The sequence below is a fragment of the Corythoichthys intestinalis genome, chromosome 1 (assembly GCF_030265065.1).
Source record: "Corythoichthys intestinalis isolate RoL2023-P3 chromosome 1, ASM3026506v1, whole genome shotgun sequence".
In the NCBI taxonomy this organism is placed as follows: Eukaryota; Metazoa; Chordata; class Actinopteri; order Syngnathiformes; family Syngnathidae; genus Corythoichthys; species Corythoichthys intestinalis.
In genome coordinates this window covers 15353485-15374888 of record NC_080395.1, presented here as the reverse complement: position 1 = coordinate 15374888, position 21404 = coordinate 15353485, and the positions used below count along the sequence as shown (strand labels likewise).

Here is a 21404-nt window from a genome sequence, read left to right as displayed (position 1 = left end):
TGAAAAATTCAAGGGTACCAGCATAGGCGGAGTTTGACTTTTGGGGCAGGGGGGGAACAACATGTTGATGACCTCGAACCGCAGTGTCAGCAATAAAATTAAACTTTCAAGAATATTTATAATAATAAGTTGACAATGAGCGTTTTTTTGTTTCCCATCTTTCTTGAGGGGAATTCTAAATCAGGCTGCTTAGGACAGCTATACTTTTCGCCAAGATCGTCATGCATTGAATATGGTACGGCCGCCGGTGTCGTTCCAATGTAGTTACCCCAGTGGGTGGAGCCATATGGAGGTAGATTTGTGTCTTTATTATTCAATCACAAAAGAGTTGCTTCAATAAAAAGGAAAAATTGCTTCAATCAAAATATGTATTTTCAATCCAAAAAAAGTCGCATCAATAAAAAAAAAAAAAAAAAAAAAGTGTTTAAATGCAAAAATAAATCTGAAACTCAAAAAAAATGATTGTGCATGCCATTTTTCTTTGATTGAATTTTTTTGGTTGGGGTCAAGTTTTTTTTTTTTGATTGAAGCAACTTTTTTTGATTGATGGCAAAGACGTTTTTGTCTTTATTATTCAATCAAAAAATAAGTTGCTTCATACAAAAAATATATATTTTCAAAAGACAAATCACTATAATAAAAAAAAAGAAAAAAATTCAATCATGGAAAATGTTTTTGACTGCGAAAAAAATTTTGAGATTTGAAAAATTTGCATTTAAACACTTAATTTTTCATTGAAAAAGTTTCCTTTTTGTGTTTGGGCCCTAATATTGGTTGGACATTTGTGTCTAAATTATTCAATCCCCAAAAAGTTGCTTCAATCGAAAAAAATATTTTCAATCAAAGAAAAAAAATCATTCGAAAAATAAAATTGCCCTCCCCTAATTTTTTTTTTTTTTTTTAAGTATATGCAAAACAAATGACCGTCTAAAGTTGGGGTGCAACGGTTCAGTTAGCCCACGGTTCGGTTTGAATCTCGGTTTTGGGATCACGGTTTCGGGTCGGTTTCGGTTTTGCATTTAAAAATTTTTTTTTTTTTTAACTGCCTTTATTTTGCTTTTAAGAAAATGAAATAAACACTTAAAATGTAAACATTTTCGACTGTTAAAATAAATGCCTCTTAGCTCTTTGGCTTGTGTAGTGACTAACTACGAAATACACACACAGTAGTAAAAGTTACTTGGCAAAGTAACTGGTGTTACCTTTCATGTTTTTTTTTGTTTTTTTCTCTTTTTTTCTTAAAAAAAAAAAAAACTAAACAAAAAAAACCCCATAGTAACCTTTGCTATGTTTGGAGGTCATTTAATGTTGTGAATCAACCGTTAAAGTTGATAAAATTGCTCCCGTTTTTGCATTAGTTCCCTTCTGTCTACTTTCGACATGTGAAAATTTAAAAACTGTTTAATCCTTTAAAGATAGACTCAAGTCAAGATTTTGCCGATTTAGGAGTATTTTAGATAAAAAATTACTTAGGTTCGCTAGGAAGGTTCACTACAACAGAGCCTTTCTGAGAAGTTTACTGCTCCAAAATGGCGGCTGTTTACTAACGCTACCGAGTCTGTCATTTCGCATGTAGTTCTATATGCATGAGATATCTAGGCGTAGATAGTAGGCTGTCGGCTACAGTCAGGAAATATTGGAGCCACCTAGCCTAGCATCGCGTTTGCTACAGCGTCACAACAAACACTCTTCCCTCTCCGTGTCTCTGACTTTTCTCGCGTCATTCAACCAACGTATTAACAAACGGAGGAAATAAAACGTAATGCACGAAAAACGTACAGATTTTGAAAGTAACGTACGGCGTACACATTTAAAAATCAGTGCTCACTTGTACAAATTACGCCGAGACCGTACAACTTGACAGGTATGAATTATAGTGGACCGTTGTTCTGCCAAAATCTCCTACATCGGCGAAACATGCTACATTAGTCGAATTTAACACCCAAAGTACTACTGTGCGCTCTAAACTTGTTTTGTTTAGATGCATACAGGAATAACGTAATAAAAATATGCCTGCAGAAAATATTTAAATGAAGTTATATCAAATAAGGACAGTTTAAATACACTACGTGACTAATGTGGTCAACTGCTTCAAAGCTAACACAAAAAAACACAATGGTTAAAAGTATGAGAGGGTAATACATGCAAAAAGTATCTTTGAGGCAGTGAAAAGGTTCTAGATAACTAAATAAAAACAAAAATAGTGAGTACTCACCGCTTCTAACCGATGTGCGCATGCGTGTGGACGCATGCGCAAGCGCGCTTCGCATTGTGTAGGACGTTTCGCCGCGTAGTAAGGAATGGCCGAACACCGTCACAGTTAGGTAGTAGCACTCCGTAGCACAGGACGTCCAACTATCAGTGGTCACGGCGAAACTATGTGCTTTAGCGAAGTCATCTTCGATGGCTTTGCGTGCCATTTCATAAATGTTGGGGAATACGTTGTTGGAAAAATATATGTGCGCGAGGGAACAATGTAACGAGGGTCAAGCGTTGCAAATAAATTAACGAAGCCCGCCGTGTGTTTTCACTGATGTCATCAACTAGGCTAAGGGCTAACTCTAGCACAAAATGTCCCCTCTGTTAGTGTCCACTCTGTTACATCCAAATGGCACCTTATTAAAAAAATGACCCCATTCTGTTATTGCGGTTAAAGCATGGTCCTGGTTGTCATTGTCAACAAAACATAGTTAGCTCTGCAAAAATAATGAATGATCACCAGCGTTTACTCCAAATGGGGCTGTGGTTTTATTTTTGATCTGCTTTTTACGGGATGGAAATATCAGATATTTAAAAAAAAAAAAAAACAACAACTTAATGCATTTGGTTTACAGTAAGTATGTGTCTTTAATTAGGTCTTCTCTGTTGCAGGATCCGTAAAATATCCTGCTTAGACAACCTTTGCAAGCTCAACATCCTGGATTTGCATCACAATCAGGTACAGTCTTCATTAATCCACACTGGATTAGGGCTGCAGCTATTGATTATTTCATAGTCGATTAATCTACTAACTAGTTCGAATAATCGAGTAATCGAATTAGGAACATGGAACATGCGTTTCAGAATAGATTTTAGAGATGGAAAACAAAGGCTTGCTAAGATTGAACTTTCAAAATAAAATTCGCGAGTGTTTCTTCAAACTATGCACAATTGCACTTTTTGAAAATAAACTACCTGAGCTAAAAAAAATAGAATAAAATAAAGAAATCTAATTGTATTCTATAAATCTAAGTACAACAAAAGAAAAATTGGCTAGCTTGCGTAGCAAAAGTCCGCTATCTTAAATGCCATGAAATGCTAACTTTTTTTTTTTTTTTTACGACGCTTTCAACAAATGGTTCAAACACATATTACCAGAATAAACGGCTAACTATTCCTATAAACAAATTACGATTGCATTAAAGAAACATTTCAGCTTAAACAAAACTTACTGTATGTTGGTCTTAACAGGGAGCACCTGGATTCAGTCCTAATAAATGAGTTATGTAATTTTCACTGTTGCCACTAGAAGGCAGTGTATCCACCCAAATCAATAAAACTAAATACTAAATAGATTACATTACATTACGTTACATTGAAAATCCTGGGAGTCAGATTATTTTGTGCAAAAGCAAGTCATGTGCATCAACTTCCTGTTTCTCGCAAAAATAAAATTTAATATTTGAAAAACGAGATGAAATGATTAAAAAAAAAGAATATTGATTTCCATTTTAACATGTAAAATAAATGAATAAACATGAAAATAAAAATAAAGAACATGTTTTGTCCCCCCCCCCAAAAAAAATTACTGCCCCCCCCAATTTTTTTAATTCATCATTCATTTAGTATAAATGTAAGTACATTGAATTGAAAACAGAACTAGAAAATATATGCAAGTAAAGGGCTAAAAAATATAGCATTTGGACATATTTAAGGTCTCTAAACAATTGGATTTTAGCTAAAAAAAAAATAAAAAAATCACTTTGGCTAACAGATTAACAAACATAGCTGAAAACATTTGTACATTCGACCCCTCCCAGTCACAATGGATCGGACGTCTACCGCCACCAATCAGTTGAAAATGAAATGACTGTAAAATGCCCCACAACTAACAGAAAGTGACACTAAAATGCCTCAATATCAACAGGCGAAGCTACCGTGGCAATTCCTCCAGAAATTGCGTTTTCTAGTTTATATTGTAGGTAAAGATCTTGATTGAAATGTTGTTTTCCAAGTGAATCTAATTTAACTTTTTATGGCAGAAAACACAGACAAGACTGAAAAAGGAGTTTCTGCTCTTGTACCCCTCTTTAAAATAAACTGCTGTATTTTCAGCCATAAGAACTGTTGTGTTTGATTGAACAATATGTCTATATGCTGCCATAGCAGATTCATGGCGCAGTAAGCCCCCGAACTATTTTTAATTTGTCCGTTTTACCCTGAAAACCCCCGTTTACAGACGTCGTGCAACCGCTTTTGTTTCAACCTAGCCATAAAATGAAGGTAAGTACTCGTATTTATTATTCGAAATGTCTGTCATTTTTAGCTTCGAATCATTAATTGATGTCTAATATTTGGTTAAAAAAAAAAAAAAAAAAAAAACAACTTCAAAAAATTGTTCACTCGCATATTTTAAACTTTTAAACAAATTCCGTCACAATGAAAAAATTGGCGTCTGTAAAAAGTCACGGATATCTACCTCATAACTATCGCTAAATTGTATATTTTTCGTTGCTGTCGCATTTTCCGCAATATTTTAGATGATAAATAATAGATCCAAACAAAGAAAAATTGAAAAATAACGTTTAAAGGGGTAAATATATGAAAAAGAAACTCTCGACCTATCCTTGATGTCTGCGATTTCTGCATCGCGACCCTTGTTATATTACCATGTTTCACCCATAAAATCCACCAGAAATCCGGCTGTGGCCATTCACAGCTGTGCCTTGACACTCGGTGATTCATGCTACATTGAGTTTTTGGATTGAAACAAGGTAAGTACGCGATAATATCTCGCTAAAGTCATGGCGTCTGTATTTCTGCTCTCGTGTGCTCTCACCTCCAGATAGGGTTTTGCTGTTTAATTTTTTTTTTTTTTTTTTTTTTTAAATGTCCTCCTTTTCAAAATTTTCATCCCCCAGAAAATTGAGATTTTAAACTTTCCAATGATGTATTACACATGCATATCGGACAATTTTGAAATTTGATTGGGGGTGTCAGAGCGGAACTTCAAGTCACCTGAGTGTTTTCCGCCACATATTTATTTCTATACTAAATATTTTATTGGATGCCACAATGCAAGACATGAAGAATGGTGCATAAAGCATACAAAAGTTAGTTGATATTATGAACTAACACCCACGCTGATGCAGACTTCAAACATGGCGCTGCACTGTAATTATTCATTTCTTCGAACTGTAGGGCACGTAAAGCGAGACCACAAAGCGAGGAGGGCTCGTGAGCAACCCCCTCTGGTACGGTGTGGGTGGCGCGCTGGCACAGCACAATTAAGATGACCAGTTGTCCGTTTTATCATTATAACTGGCTGGGGGGCCACGGGGAGTGTTTGTTCCCACGAATCAAGTTCAGATCATTGAGAAAGTCCATGTAAGAGTGACGTGCAAGAGAGAAAACATTGTGTTAGTTCCAAGGGCGTAGGTTTGCATAGGAATTGTTGGGACAAAACACTACCACCTTTTCAGGATGCTCAAATTGTGTTATGTAATGACTTCAGTTATATAGGTCATTTACAGTGGAGCAAATAAGTATTTAGTCAACCATTAATTGTGCAAGTTCTCCCACTTGAAAATATTAGAGAGGCCTGCAATAGTCAACATGGGTAAACCTCAACCATGAGAGACAGAATGTGGAAAAAAAAAAAACAGAAAATCACATTGTTTGATTTTTAAAGAATTTATTTGCAAATCATGGTGGAAAATAAGTATTTGGTCAATACCAAAAGTTTATCTCAATACTTTTTGATGTACCCTTTGTTGGCAATAACGGAGGCCAAACGTTTTCTGTAATTCTTCACAAGCTTTTCACACACTGTTGCTGGTATTTTGGCCCATTCCTCCATGCAGATGTCCTCTAGAGCATTGATGTTTTGGGGCTGTCGTTGGGCAACACGGACTTTCAACTCCCTCCACAGATTTTCTATGGGGTCGAGATCTGGAGACTGGCTAGGCCACTCCAGGACCTTGAAATGCTTCTTACGAAGCCACTCCTTTATTGCCCTAGCTGTGTGTTTGGCATCATTGTCATGCTGAAAGACCCAGCCACATCTCATCTTCAATGCCCTTGCTGACGGAAGGAGATTTTCACTCAAAATCTCTAGATACATGGCCCCATTCATTCTTTCCTTTACACAGATCAGTCGTCCTGGTCCCTTTGCAGAAAAACAGCCCCAAAGCATGATGTTTCCACCTCCATGCTTCACAGTGGGTATGGTGTTCTTCGGATGTAATTCAGTATTCTTTCTCCTCCAAACACGAGAACCTGTGTTTATGCCAAAAAGTTCTATTTTGGTTTCATCTGACCATAACACATTCTCCCAGTCCTCTTTTGGATCATCCAAATGCTCTCTAGCGAACCGCAGACGGGCCTGGACGTGTACTTTCTTCAGCAGGGGCACACGTCTGGCAGTGCGGGATTTGAGTCCCTGGCGGCGCATTGTGTTACTCATAGTAGCCTTTGTTACTGTGGTCCCAGCTCTCTGTAGGTCATTCACTAGGTTCCCCCCGTGTGGTCCTGGGATTTTTGCTCACCGTTCTTGTTATCATTTTGATGCCACGGGGTGAGATCTTGCATGGAGCCCCAGATCGAAGGAGATTATTAGTAGTCTTGTATGTCTTCCATTTTCTAATAATTGCTCCCACAGTTGATTTCTTTACGCCAAGCGTTTTACCTATTGCAGATTCAGTCTTCCCAGCCTGGTGAAGGTCTACAATTTTGTCTCTGGTGTCCTTCGGCAGCTCTTTGGTCTTGGCCGTAGTGGAGTTTGGAGTGTGACTGACTGACTGACATTGTGGACAGGTGTCTTTTATACCGATAATGAGTTAAAATAGGTGCCATTAACACAGGTAACGAGTGGAGCATCGTTAGACCTCGTTAGAAGAAGTTAGAACTCTTTGACAGCCAGAAATCTTGCTTGTTTGTAGGTGACCAAATACTTATTTCACACTCTTAACTTGGAAATAAATTCTTTAAAAATCAAACAATGTAATTTTCAGTTTTTTTTCCACATTTTTGTCTCTCATGGTTGAGGTTTACCCATGTTGACAATTACAGGCCTCTCTAATCCTTTCAAGCAGGAGAACTTGCACAATTGGTGGTTGATTAAATACTTATTTGCCCCACTGTATGTTCTTAAGTCGTTAAAATTGAGATTTGGCATTTAGTATGTGAGGAAATGAGGGAAAATAAAAATTAGGAGATGGAGGTTGGGGTTATTGCTGTTTTTGTTAACTTTTATTTTGCAAATCATTGAAAAAAATACAATTTTGTATGATAATCAGTTTTTGTATGTGTTATAGAAATAACTGTGCCAAAACAGTTTTCTTTGCATTTTAGTAGTTTTAGGAGGTTTGACAAAAATAAATAAATAAATAAAAAAATAAAATAAAAAAATAGATAAATAAACAAATTTTCTGGCTCCGTGGCGACTTTCACCTCAGGGAGTTCCGGCAAGAAATTCTAGCCACTTTCACCCCCGACAGGAAGTGACTCGGTATCAACAGGAAGTGACTTTGAAATCAACAGGAAGAGGAAGTGACGCGATATCAACAAGACATAACCTCCAAATCAACAGGAAGTGACGCTGAAATGCTTCCAAATCAATAGGACATGCCCCAATATGAACAAGAAGTGACCCCAAAATCAACAGGAATTGACACAATATCAACCAACTGTGTCTGCGAAGTGCCTTAAAAATCACTACGAAATGACCCCGATGGCCCCCATATCAACAGGAAGTGACACGATAGACCAACCCTAACAGCAAAGCTACCATCGCAATTTCTCCAAAAGAAGAACCCTAGATACTTAGCATAGTATCCTAAACAGACATCCATTTTGGATGTACAGCAATCAGCCTGGATTACCCCGAGCTGAGCTTCAAATGTGACCTGACACGTCTGAATAGCGAGTGAGGCCACCACGCTTTCCACTCGGCCGATTTGACACGAGCGCTTCCACAACACGCTCCGTTCACTCTAAAAAAAAAAAACAAAAAAAAACGAGCGCTCCAAACCATCCTCCCTCATCAATTCTACTTGTACTGTCAGCATTGCAGTTTGCCGGTGATGGATCGAACCTCCACTGAGGCGCCCAACAAAGAGGTTGTCACTGTGAATTACATGTGCAGGGCTCGTTATCTGGGTGGACCCTGTCATTTGACACTAACGGTCATCATGAGATGGCATAACTGCTTTTATGGGGGCATGTTTCCAACCCTTCAAAATATATTTAGGTAGCTACTAGCAGACAATTGGACTCGAGTCAGAGACTTGCAACTCTGGTTTGGCCCATAAAACCCTTTAACTTGTTTCAGCTAATATAAATTTGTCTATGCATTTGTAATTAAGTTAACTGCTACAGTTTGTGAAGTTATGTGTGAGCGATTTGCTATGAAAATTATAAATACGTTAGCATTTGTAGCATTTCAGCTAGCGGACTTTTGCTAGGCAAATTAGGCTAATTTAATCAACTAAATTTACACAATTTTAGTGCTGCAACGATTAATCAATAATTCAAGCAATTCAATTAGGAAAAAAAACAACATATTTTATTGCTTTGAGTATTCGTTTATTTAAAGTGGCATTGTAATGGTTCCACCGCTCCCTGTTAAGACCAACATAAGCTAAGTTTTTGTTTGAACTAATGTTTTTTAATGCATTTGTAATTTAGTTTATAAGTACATTTAGCCGTTTTTTGTGGGAATATGTGTTTGAACTAGAGAGGTCTAATCACGTCATTTTTAAAGTATCGGAATCGGCAAAAAAATATCGGACATGCCTTTTTTTAATATATATATATTTTTTAATTAAATATTTTTCCAATTGTATTTAACGTTACAGACATAATATGTTACACCCATCCGGAGTCTTTAGTTTAGGCTTAAGGTAGGGTTATCAATTTTATCCCGTTAATTTTTTAAAAAATTTATCATGTTAAAATATTTAACGCAATTAACGCATGCGCTGCACGACCCACTCACGCATTGTTGCATCCAATCTGTAATGGCGCCGTTTTACCTACATATAGAGCTAAAAGGAAGCGTAAAATGAGTAGAGTGAATTTTGGCAGCCTTTGGAGCCTTATATTAATTAGTTAAAGCCTTACAATCCCTCTCCCTACGATTAGAAATATCGTGGGAAGCAATGTGGGGAAGAATGGTAGTAATCGATCTTTTTCTTAACACCCTATGTTATTTCCCAACGCAGAGAAGATATATCAATTCGTACCACTACGCACAGTCATGGTTGCACTTCCCATCGTGCATTTGGGCAGAAGTTAAATGGCTACAGTATCATTTACTGAAAGCTCAACAAATACACTAGATGGCAATATTTAGTTACAATATACAAAGTCACATTTATCCTTTAAGAATTACAAGTCTTTCTAACCGTGGATCCCTCTCACAGAAAGAATGTTAATAATGTAAATGCCATCTTGAGGATTTATTGGCATAATAAACAAATACAGTACTTATGTACTTTACGTTGAATGTATATATTCGTCTGTTTTATTCATTTTTTTCTTAATGCATTGCCAAAATGTATATGATCGGGAAAAATTGGAATTGAATCGGGAGCAAAAAAAAGCAATCGGATCGGGAAATATCGGGAATACTCTAACTAAAACGATCGGGATCGGATCGGGAGCAAAAAAAAATGATTGGAACAACCCTAGTTTGAACCATTTGTTAAGAGCATTGTAAAAAAAAAAAAAAAAAAAAAAATATTAGCTAGTGTTTTTTTGCTGTGTAAGTTAGCCAGTTGTTATTTTCTTGTACTTACAGTTGTATGAAAAGTATCTGAACCTTTTGGAATTTCTCACATTTCTGCATAAAATCACCATCAAATCTGATCTAATCTCTGTCAAAATCACACAGATGAAAAAAACAGTGTCTGCTTTAACTAAAACCACCCAAACATTTATAGGTTTTCATATTTTAATGAGGATAGTATGCAAACAATGACAGAAGGGGGAAAAATAAGTAAGTGAACCATCACATTTAGTATTTTGTTTTATTTATTTTATTCAAACTAACTAGTTCATCGATTAATCGACTACTAAAATATTCGATAGCTGCAGCCTTACACAGTTGTGAGGTAAAATGGCGGACGAGACTGCAGTGTCGGAAAAGTCAAAATCACGTAAGTCGAGTATGTTGTAACCCGGGGACTACCTGTATTAGTAAATTGGGGTTTTGTTGTTCCTTTAGTTTGTATGGTAACGTTTCGGTGTCCGTTAGTGATTGTTCCTTTTGTTTCGCTGAAAGATCTCCAAGATGGAGAACTTGAGTCATTTGAAGGAGCTGCAAGTGTTGAACCTGGCTGGGAACAGCATCTCCCGCGTTGAGAATCTTGACGGTTTGGACTGTTTGACCGAGCTCAACCTGAGACACAACTGCATCTCAGTAGTGGTAAGGACCATTCATCCATCGAATGTCATATTTTGTGAATACTTGATATTGTCCTTAGGTATGAATGTGATGTGAATGTTTTTTTATCATTTCATGCTATTCTGTAAGATCACTTTTGATATATAATCAAATGTGTTGTTGCTTTGCAAGATTTCCCATTTCAGCACATGAAATCAGATACTCAAAATACTCACAACCTTGGATTTCTAAAAGTGTTTCGAGGATTACTACATGTCATGACAGGCCTGTTAGTTTCAAACATAAATTCTTGGAGAACCTCTCCTGCCGGGAATCCTACTGGAATCTAAACACATCTCTAACCATCCCCTCAAAAGCTAATATAACTAGAACATTTTTTGGCACTTTCGGGGGGGGTGGAGCTGCGATTCAAGATGGCAGCTTAGATTTTTTTGCTCTGGAGAACCCTGCACAAGATCGACTTCAAAACCCACATTCATGTCCATAACCCATAGCGAAATACGTCTAAGACAAGCACAGTCAAGGACTGCGATATTTTTACCAGAAGACGTGGCCCTCCAAAGTCGAAAACAAGCTCATCTCCGTGTGAGCGAGAGGAAGAGGCCGACGGCGGCATGGCGGAGTTAGCAACAGTGCTAGCGGAGCTAAAAAGCTTGCGGAGCGAGGTTCACGCTGAGTTCGGTGGATTCGGCACTAAACTTGACAAAATAAATGACCGTCTAGAGAAGATGGCCTCATCAATCGGCGCTTTGGAGAGCAACTTGTCGGAGGTGAAAAGAAATGTTGCTGCGAATGCCACGCGGATGGAAGAAGCAGAGAATCGAATTGTCTCGGCAGAGGAACAACTGGAAAAAGCCGAAACCGAACTCTCCCAAGCTATGAAGCGTATAGCCTACCTTGAGACGAAAACTGATGACCTGGAGAACCGTAGTAGGCGAAACAATTTGCGACTCTTTGGACTCCGGGAGGGCGCAGAGGGAAGCCGTTCAATGTTGGACTATGTACGTGACATGCTACCGGTCTGGCTGAAGCTGGACGCGAATCAAGCGTTCACCCTCGAGAGAGCTCACCGAACCTTGGCGCCCCCCCGACCGGGCCAGAACAGAGCGGTCATCGTTCGATTCTTGAAATATCAAGACCGGGAGCTGATTTTCCGCTCCGCCAAAAAACACGAGATTACTCATGATGGAGACAAGCTCTTCTTCACAGACGACCTGTCTGCAGAGACTGTGAGGCAACGAAATGGCTTTAACAACATCAGGAAGATCTTCGTCGAGAAGGGCGCATTTCGTGGATTTACATACAATCCGTGTAAAATGAGGATCCTTCACAAGGGGAAAATACTCCTATTCTCGACACCGAAAGCTGCAGAGGAGTTCCATCGCAAGAATGAGGGAAACGCATAACTCAACAGTGCGGTGAGAACCAGCTATGTTCCAATGTACAGTACAGAATGATTGGTAATGTGGACACAATTTCCGTCGATCTTTTCTTTCTTTTATTTCGAGACTTTAATACATGTGTGGACAAATAAGACGGCGTCTAAATGCACCCGTTTTCAAAGGGTTGAATATAAGTTTATTAATACTGTGTGCAGGGGTCTTCCTACACCTGATCATTTTTTTTTTCTTTCTGTTTTGATTCGAGCTACCACAGTTTTGGCTGCTCCTCCACTAGGTGGATCGGCTACTCCCAGTCAGTTTTGAGTAAGGGGGGTGGGGGGTTCAAGTGTTGAACTCATGTGTTATGTGTGTATGTATGTATGTTTGTTTTGTGTATTGTCCAAGTTTGTATTTTTGAATCTTTTTTTTCCAATCCACAAGGAAATGTATGGTGGGTATCTGTCATTTTACATTCAACATTTGTTACATGGAAAAAGAAAATCCATCTAGCCTTAAAAATATACAGGTGACCAGTTGGAATGTCCGAGGGTTGCGGCAACTCAGCAAGTTGAAACAAATTTTGAATAGAGTGAAACATCTTAAATCTAGAATTGTGTTCCTTCAAGAGTCCCATTTGACACCCTCAGACATTAAATATGTTCAGAATCGATGGACTGGCCAGGTATTTCATGCGTCTTATAATAACTATGCCAGGGGTGTTATCATTTTAATCCATAAGGAAATACCATTTCAAATGACTAAAACAATACAAGATCAAGGTGGTAGATATGTCATTGTCCAAGGCAATATACTTTCGCTTAAAGTGAATTTGGTTAGCATATATGGGCCCAATGATGACAATCCAAAATTCTTTGAAGATTTTTTTATGACATTAGCTACATTATGTGGGAGTTACATCATTGGGGGAGATTTTAATTGCACCTTGGATCCTAAAGTTGATCGTTCTACGGGTATTGATACCACCAAGACATACACCAGAAAAATAATTCACCAATATATGTCTGATTTAAACCTCGTTGAGTTGTGGAGAGAACGGAATCCTGATAAAAAAGAATATTCCTGTCATTCAGCTGCACTTAGGTCTCGGTCCCGCATTGATTACTTTCTTGTGGCCCGAGAACTAATGTTCAAGATTGACGAATGCTGGTATGACAGCATTGTGATTAGTGACCATGCTGCTATTTCACTGAATTGGCACATTAAAAATTTTGTCCGTAATCTGCCAAACTGGCGCTTACAGTTGCACTGGTTACAAAACTCAGAATTTGTTAAACATATTGGTGGGAAAATTGATTCCTATTTTGAATTGAATACAAATGAAACTACGGCAAGCGTACGCTGGGAAGCATTTAAAGCATATATTAGGGGAGAAATAATTAGTTATACAAGCTATATGTCGAAACAGAGAAGAATGGAAATGGAAAATCTAGAAAAACAAATTAGAGATCTAGAGATTAAACTTAATATAAATTATGATCCTGTTCGAGAAAAAAACTTGTTGGCTCTGAGAACTAGGTACAACAAACTTTCAGCTGAGAAGGTAGCCAATAGCCTTTTATGGTTGAAACGTACCTATTATGATCAAGGAGAGAAGGCGGGAAAATTGCTATCCTGGCAAATAAAAAAGATACAATCTGAGAGAACCATTAAATGTATAAAAACTTCATCTGGCCATTTGACCAGAGATCCATTGGAAATAAATGACAGCTTCAGAGAATATTATCAATTGATATATAAATCGGAACTATCAAAGACTCTTGATGAACAAATTGAATTTCTGAATCAATATCAATTTCAAACGTTAGGAGAAGACTTTAAGATGGAATTGGAGAGTAATCTAACGATTGAGGAAATTTCAGAAGCGATCCAAAATACATGTAGTGGGAAAACGTGTGGACATGATGGCATACCGATTGAATTCTATAAAGTGTTTAAAGAAAAGTTGGTAATCCCATTACTAAATATGTTTAATGAATCATCTCAAAACTGAGTGCTCCCACCATCATTACGATTGGCAGTTGTAACATTGATCTTAAAATCAGGGAAGCCTCCTACAGAACAGTCTTCTTATAGACCAATAAGTTTGATGTGCTGTGATACTAAGATTCTTTGCAAATTATTAGCCCAGAGGTTAGAAAAATGTATTCCTTATTTAATACATGAAGATCAAAGTGGTTTTGTGAAAAAACGCCAAGGGTTTCATAATATAAGACGAGTCTTGAACATAATTCATGAAAAATGTGACGCTAAAGACACGGCACTGTTGTCATTAGATGCCAAACAAGCTTTTGATAGGATTGAATGGCCGTATTTATTTGCATGTCTGCCTAAATATGGGTTTGGAAATAATTTTCTTAAATGGGTTAAGATACTGTACAATACTCCATTGTCCAGTATTTTGACAAACGGTATCGCCTCAAAACCAATAACTCTTGAGCGATCAACTCGCCAGGGATGTCCCCTGTCGCCTATGCTGTTTATACTTGCCATAGAGCCATTAGCGATAGCAGTTAGAACAGATAACGATATTGCTGGTGTCCGCTTAGGCGGACTGGAACATAAAATATCATTATATGCTGATGATGTTATTCTTTTCCTAACGAATCTACGCAAAAGTATCCCAAGCCTAATTAAGTATATTGACATATTTGGACAGTTTGCTGGCTACTGTATCAACTATACAAAATCATCTTTACTATTTTTGAATAATGAAGAGCGTTCAAACCCAACCATAAACACTCCATTTATCAATGCTAAAGAAGGATTTACTTATCTTGGAATTAAGATAACACCTTCAATTACGACAATTGTTCCTTTGAATTTCGACCCCTTAGTTGATAACGTGAAACAAACGCTTGACCGTTGGATGGTACTTCCTGTATCCATAATTGGATGAATCAATTTGATAAAAATGAATATATTACCTAAATTCTTATATCTATTTCAGTCAATTCCGCTACCTCTGCCAGATGTGTTCTTTAGTACAGTAAATAAACTTTTCAACACTTTTATATGGAACGCAAAAAAAGCTAGGTTGCGTCTTAAACTTTTATACCTTCCATATGAACGAGGGGGACAAAGTTTTCCAAATTTAAAATGGTATTATTGGGCTGCTCAGTTACGTTCAATGGCATTCTATTTTGCAGATGAGACACGTCCATCTTGGTTGGCTATAGAGCAGGCATCGGTACAATGCCTACCCCTAAGACTTTATTTGTACTCTGCAGACCTCAAAGTTTTAAAAAAGAAAACAAGAAACCCATTTGTCAAAAATTGTATTGACATTTGGTATAAGACACATCAACACGTTAAGGATGTTCCTCAAATTTCGCGCTATAGTCCTCTGTGGGGTAATTCCAATTTTGAACCAGGAAGGGATGATGGTGGTTTCAAAATATGGGCAGAGAAGGGGGTTGGAAAAGTTTCAGATCTATACTCGAACAATGTTTTACTTACATTTGAAGAGCTCTCTAACAGATTTCATATCCCAAAAAAACATTTTTTTAAATATTTGCAGGCAAAACATTTTATTATTTCAAAATACAAACAGGTTGAATCGGAACCACCACTGTCGATCTTAGAAAATCTGACACTCTTACATCATGAGAAGGGCTTACTTTCCCTATTCTACTCGGTTTTGGTAAAGAGTGATGGTGAAAACGCAACTGATAGACTGGAAGCATGGAAATCTGAACTTGGGGAGGCAATAACAGAGGAAGAATGGAACAGGGCATGTTTAAAAGCCCAAAAACAAACTATTAACACAAGAATGAGGTTATTGCAATATAAATGGCTGATGAGAGTATACATTACACCTGTAAAGTTAAACAGCTGGTCCCCTGATATTCCAGACACCTGCATTAAATGTTTAGAAGGACGAGGAACTCTTTTACATTGTGTTTGGGACTGCCCTAAATTGCAAAGATATTGGATAGAAGTGGCACGTATTATGTCATATATCGCTGGGATTGACGTACCGTATAATGCAAAATTGTTTATACTGGGCATTTACCCAAGGGACTCTGTGACCTGCAAAAAAAAAACAGACTTTGATTGATTTTGGACTGCTACAGGCCAGGAGGCTCGTTGCGTTATTTTGGAAGAAAATGGACACACCTTCAATAAATCACTGGATTAAGGAAATGATAAATTCTGTTATGCTGGAAAAACTAACCTATGTAGTGAGAGGAAAGGCAGATGATTTTGAGCAAATATGGAAACCTTTATTGGACTTTATTGACAAATGGGGTGTACAACTACCTGTGGCATAATAAGTTGTGAGACTACTTGACTTGTGGACGGTTTTGTTTTTGTTTATTTTTTGTTCTGTGTTGTATGTTGCTATAAAATGTGTATAATCAATAAAAATATTGTTTAAAAAAATAACTAGAACATTTTCACAGGTTTAGATCAAAATGGTTGACCTCAGTTTGACCTATAAAAGAACTGTACAAATGTCAAAAACGCAAAGTGGTGAATTCCAGTAAACTTAAGCCAATTGAAATTTCAATATTTTTAAATCCTCCCGCTCTCATGTACCTGCTGTATATAAAACCTTTAGCTACCTTACACCTGTGTGTAAAAGTAGTTGTAGATGATTTAATACCGCGTAATATGACTGCTTTCAAACGTCTCTGGATTTCAATGACATTCACAAGCCTCAGGAAAACTGTGCCTCGTGATTTACAACTAGCCTCAGAATTCAATGAATCACGCTTCTTTGATGTTTTTCCACTCATTCACAGGCTAAGCACGGTTAGTGTGTCAGAAATCTGGATGGGAGAATACATGTAGATGTAAAGTGCACAAGACCAGGCTTGTTAGGGGAAAAAAATTGAGAGACAGTGTGAACGAAAGTGGTATTTGGTGTATGGCAAAATGGCTTTTGGCACATGGCATTTTTTTGGTACATGGAATTCTTTTGGCATATGACAAAATGGCTTTTGGTATATGGCATATTTTGTTGGGTACATGGAATTTTTTTTGGTATATGGCAAAATGGCTTTTGGCATCTGGCATTTTTTGGTATATGGCAAAATGGCCTTTGGCATCTGGCTTTTTTTTGGTATATGGCTTTTTTGGCATATGACAAAATTGTTTTTGGTATATGGCATTTTTTGGTATGTGGCAAAATGACTTTTGGCATCTGGCAATTTTTTGGGGGTATATAGATTCTTTTTGGTATATGGCAAAATGGCTTTTGGCATCTGGCATTTTTTGGTATATGACAGAATGGCTTTTGGTATATAGATTTTTTTCTTTTTTGGTATGTGGCAAAATGGCATTTGGCATCTGGCAATTTTTTTGTAGGTATATGGATTTTTTTCTGTAAATGGCAAAATGGCTTTTGGCATCAGGCATTTTTGGTATATGGCAAATGGATTTTGGCATTTGGCATTTTTGGGGTATATGGCATTTTTGGCATACGGCAAAATGTTTTTTTGCTATATGACAAAATGGCTTTGACATCTGGCATTTTCTTTGGTATATGACATTTTTTTGGCATATGGCAAAATGGCTTTGTTTTTTTGTTTTTTTCTTTTGTTTTTTTTTGTACATGGCATTTTAGCAGGCCATACACATCCATGCCATTGACGGCCATGCATGTCCAAATTTTCCATTCATTTTGAATGACAGAAAAACATGTATGGTTGTGATTTTTGACCGTACACTTACCATTACAGCGCATTGTCATTCATGTGGCACCCAAGAAGAAATGCCAAATACAAAAAAAACGGCCATATGTCAACAGCCATTTTTCCATACACAAAAAATATGACATATACCAATAAAAAGGCCAGATGCCAAAAGCCACTCTGCCATATACCCCCAAAAATGCCATATACAAAAGCCATTTTGCCATATAAAAAAAAAAAAGCCATATAAAAGTGTCACATACCAAAATAATGGCAGATGCCAAAAGCCATTTTTTCACATACCAAAAAAATGCCATATACACCCCCAAAAAAATGCCAGATGCCAAAAAACATTTTGCCATATACCAAAAGCCATTTTTTTAATATACCAACTACCACATATAGTTGTCGGCCCTCCTGAAAATTTCTTTGTAACAACAAAAGTAAAAGACAACACTGTTAGTGTCTGAAGCAGTGTTCTCTTCGGCAGCTCTTTTATATTTTGACTTTACCTACTTTTCGACTTAGCTCGTTAGCTTTTCATCATCGTCATGAAAATAGTTTTGTTATCTTTATCTTTGACGAAAACAACAATTTTCTGAAGGATGAACTCAGCACATGTCTATTGATACAGTAGTCACTCAGTGCCTTTTTGGATGTGTTTTTCTTCATCTTACTTTAAAAAAAAACAACTATTCACTTCAGTTAATCTATCATTTGCATTGAAGCAAGGTCATTTGTCAAAATGTTAGCTGTTTTTATACGTTGACAGGTTGCTCTTTCTCACTGAGAATTCCCGTGACAGTCTGTGTTTGAATTATGCCTTCACTGATAACATAAGAAAAAACATATAGAGGCATCACCAGGGGCTAGCTAGCTTAAAGGATTACTTTTTCCAAGTCTTCGTGCAGGTTAAAAATATTGAACCGTTCAGGCTAAATTCATTGCAGATCGCTCGCAAATTCTGTGTGTGGTCTTGACTTAGTTTGCAGAGACTTACAGTACAAACATTAGGTTCATTGTCAAATTTTCTAATGTCGTAAAATTGATTGCGAGGGTACTGATGTATCCAGGCTACCGTGTGAATGGTACTGATTAGACTGTGTTTTTATTAGTTAAATCCCCAGCGGACCATGTCACAACCTCGCAGGCACGTCTTCGGCGTGCTCTGTTTTCATGCCAGAGAGGCAGCGAGCATCGCACTCTGTCTGAGGCTAAATATAGCCCTGCTGTCTCAGACTGCATGATGTCATCGCTGAGCCGAAGTGTGGCCTAACGACAACCGACCAATTGCATTGGCCCACTTTTTAAACAACATCCCTATTGATCTCATTGTCAGCTTCCTCTTGCTGACAGCATTTGATTTTACACACTCACCCTGAACACCTTAGCGTGAATATACCAAACTGGAGCTTGGCTTTGCTGCGTGCAAAAAAAGTAACAACATAGTATTAGCATTTTGGGTAACGAGCTAACAACAGAAAAAAAGATGTTCCATTGTTAGCTTTTCGCTCGCCTTCTTGTAAAATGTCTCATGATACTGCTACTTTCGACTGCATTGTTCAGCTTTCACTACGCTAATAGAGCTAACTTTATTAAAGCAACACTAGGTAACTTTTCACCCTTTATAAAATATTTTCATAACATTTGTGATAATATAGAGGCAGTCGGACATCCGGGCATTTAATGACGTCACCAGCCACAACAAAGCGTCGCCATATTGACAATGGGCCAAAAGACGAGTCACTTGTAATACAAACGCATTGAACTTTCGTCTTATTTGCTGTCTTTTTTCCGTCGGAATGGTAAAAGTTTTAGTGTTCCGGGTTGTCACACAAGGAAGAGTTCGGAGCCGCATTTGAAGTTCTTCATTCTTCCTCGCGAGAAGAAAAGGAGAAACAAATGGCTGAAAGCAATTAATCGAGGAACAGTAAAAGAAGACGGTTCCGTGGACTATTCTCGCCTGTGGGAGCCTAAATCCAAGCACATTTACGTTTGCATTGCCGACATTTTATTACTGGTGAGTAAACTTTAATCGATTATTTTTTTTGCCCCTAATTAGCTGCTACGATTCAATAGACTAGGCAGTGGTTATTATTACCGTAACTTAAATAATTAAATAACGCTTGGAGGTGAATTACTGTGTTCTGCCAAAATGTTCTACATCGGCGAAACGTCCTACATGAGTCGAATTTGACACCCAAAGTACTACCGTGCGCTCTAAACTTGTTTTGTTTAGATGCATACAGGCAGAACGTACTAAAAAATGCCTTAAGAAAATACTTAAATGTAGTTATATCAAATAAATACGGTTTAAATACGCTACGTGACTAATGTGTTCAACTGCTTCAAAGCTAACCCCAAAAAAACAATGGTTAAAAGGATTAGAGGGTAATACGTGCAAAAGCTATCTTAGAGGCAATGAAAAGGTTTTAAAAAACTAAATAAAAACAAAAATAGTGAGTACTCGTCGCCTAGAATTGATAAAGGTCAACTTACTGGATGAGTTTATGAGGTAGTTGTTGATGTTTCCGAACTCCACTGCAGGCCATTCCTTTGGATTGTTCATCCAGCTATCAGCTGCAAGTTTGTAAGGGCAAATTTTCAAGCCAATACACGGTAATTTTAAATTGTACCGCCTCCTTGCGTCTGTCGGCAGTGACTCGTGATAATAGTAAGCCATGTTTAAGACGTTTTTATAAAAAAAGATGCTGAAATATATGAATTTCAGATGTTTGTCAATGGAATGTTTAGCTGCGCGTTCCCCCTTCGCAAAATGGCGACCCGTTGCTAAGCGAGGTGACGTCATTGTGACATCACGCCGACTTCCTCCATAGCCTACAGTCTGGCAACTAGTTGAATGACACCTTTTTTATATCTTGAGGGGTCTGTATCACTCCCACACGCTGTAATTAACTTTAAGCAGGTGAGTTGGTTAGCCACACTAAGCCACATGTTTGCTAACCGTCATATGCTATTTTTTAGCCACAACTGGATTGATTACCTTATTACTATTCATCCTTCACACAGCCGCTGGAAACAGAAATGTTGTTTTATCCATCTGCAGGCGACCGGGAGATTTGAGTGATTGATGATTTTACGACACTGTGCAGGTGTGCGCTGGTCCTCGTAGGAAACACAGTGCTGGCCCTCATGGCAATGGCAGTCTTCTTCAAGGCAAAACACTACCGCTTTTGTCCACCAGCGTTGCTAAAATTAACCAAAACTAAAAAGTTAGCAAATGTTGCTTCAATCTGTTAATTAGTCTTTAAAGGGATCCTCGGACTTAAAGACTTGTAGGCTTTATTAAGCCACAATTGTTCTCTTATACTAAAATATGTTATTAATAGGAGTGTCAAACGATTAAAATTTTTAATCGAGTTAATTGCAGCTTAAAAATTAATTAATCGTAATTAATCACAATTCAAACCATCTATAAAATATGCCATATTTTTCTGTAAATCATTGTTGGAATGGAAAGATAAGACACAAGATGGATATATACATTCAACATACAGTACATAAGTACTGTATTTCTTTATTATAACAATAAATCAACAAGATGGCATTACCATTATTAACATTCTGTTAAAGCGATCCATGGATAGAAAGACTTGTAGTTCTTAAAAGATAAATGTTAGTACAAGTTATAGAAATTTTGTATTAAAACCCCTCTTCATGTTTTCGTTTTGATAAAATTTGTAAAATTTTCAATCAAAAAATAAACTAGTAGCCCGCCATTGTTGATGTCAATAATTA

General features: G+C 37.4%; 1 protein-coding gene across 3 annotated transcripts in view; it reads left to right on the top strand.

Moving 5' to 3' along the window:
• LOC130920948 (leucine-rich repeat-containing protein 49) overlaps positions 1-21404 on the top strand; it is a 94764-nt gene that overhangs the window by 18037 nt on the left and 55323 nt on the right. For all 3 annotated transcript variants that reach the window (XR_009064264.1, XM_057844518.1, XM_057844526.1), the window contains exons 7-8: positions 2872-2938; positions 10484-10627. Coding sequence is in view for 2 of the 3 variants with exons in the window: in XM_057844518.1 (XP_057700501.1) it covers positions 2872-2938; positions 10484-10627 (211 nt within the window). In the remaining variant the exon portion in view is untranslated. The remainder of the gene's footprint in view (positions 1-2871; positions 2939-10483; positions 10628-21404) is intronic.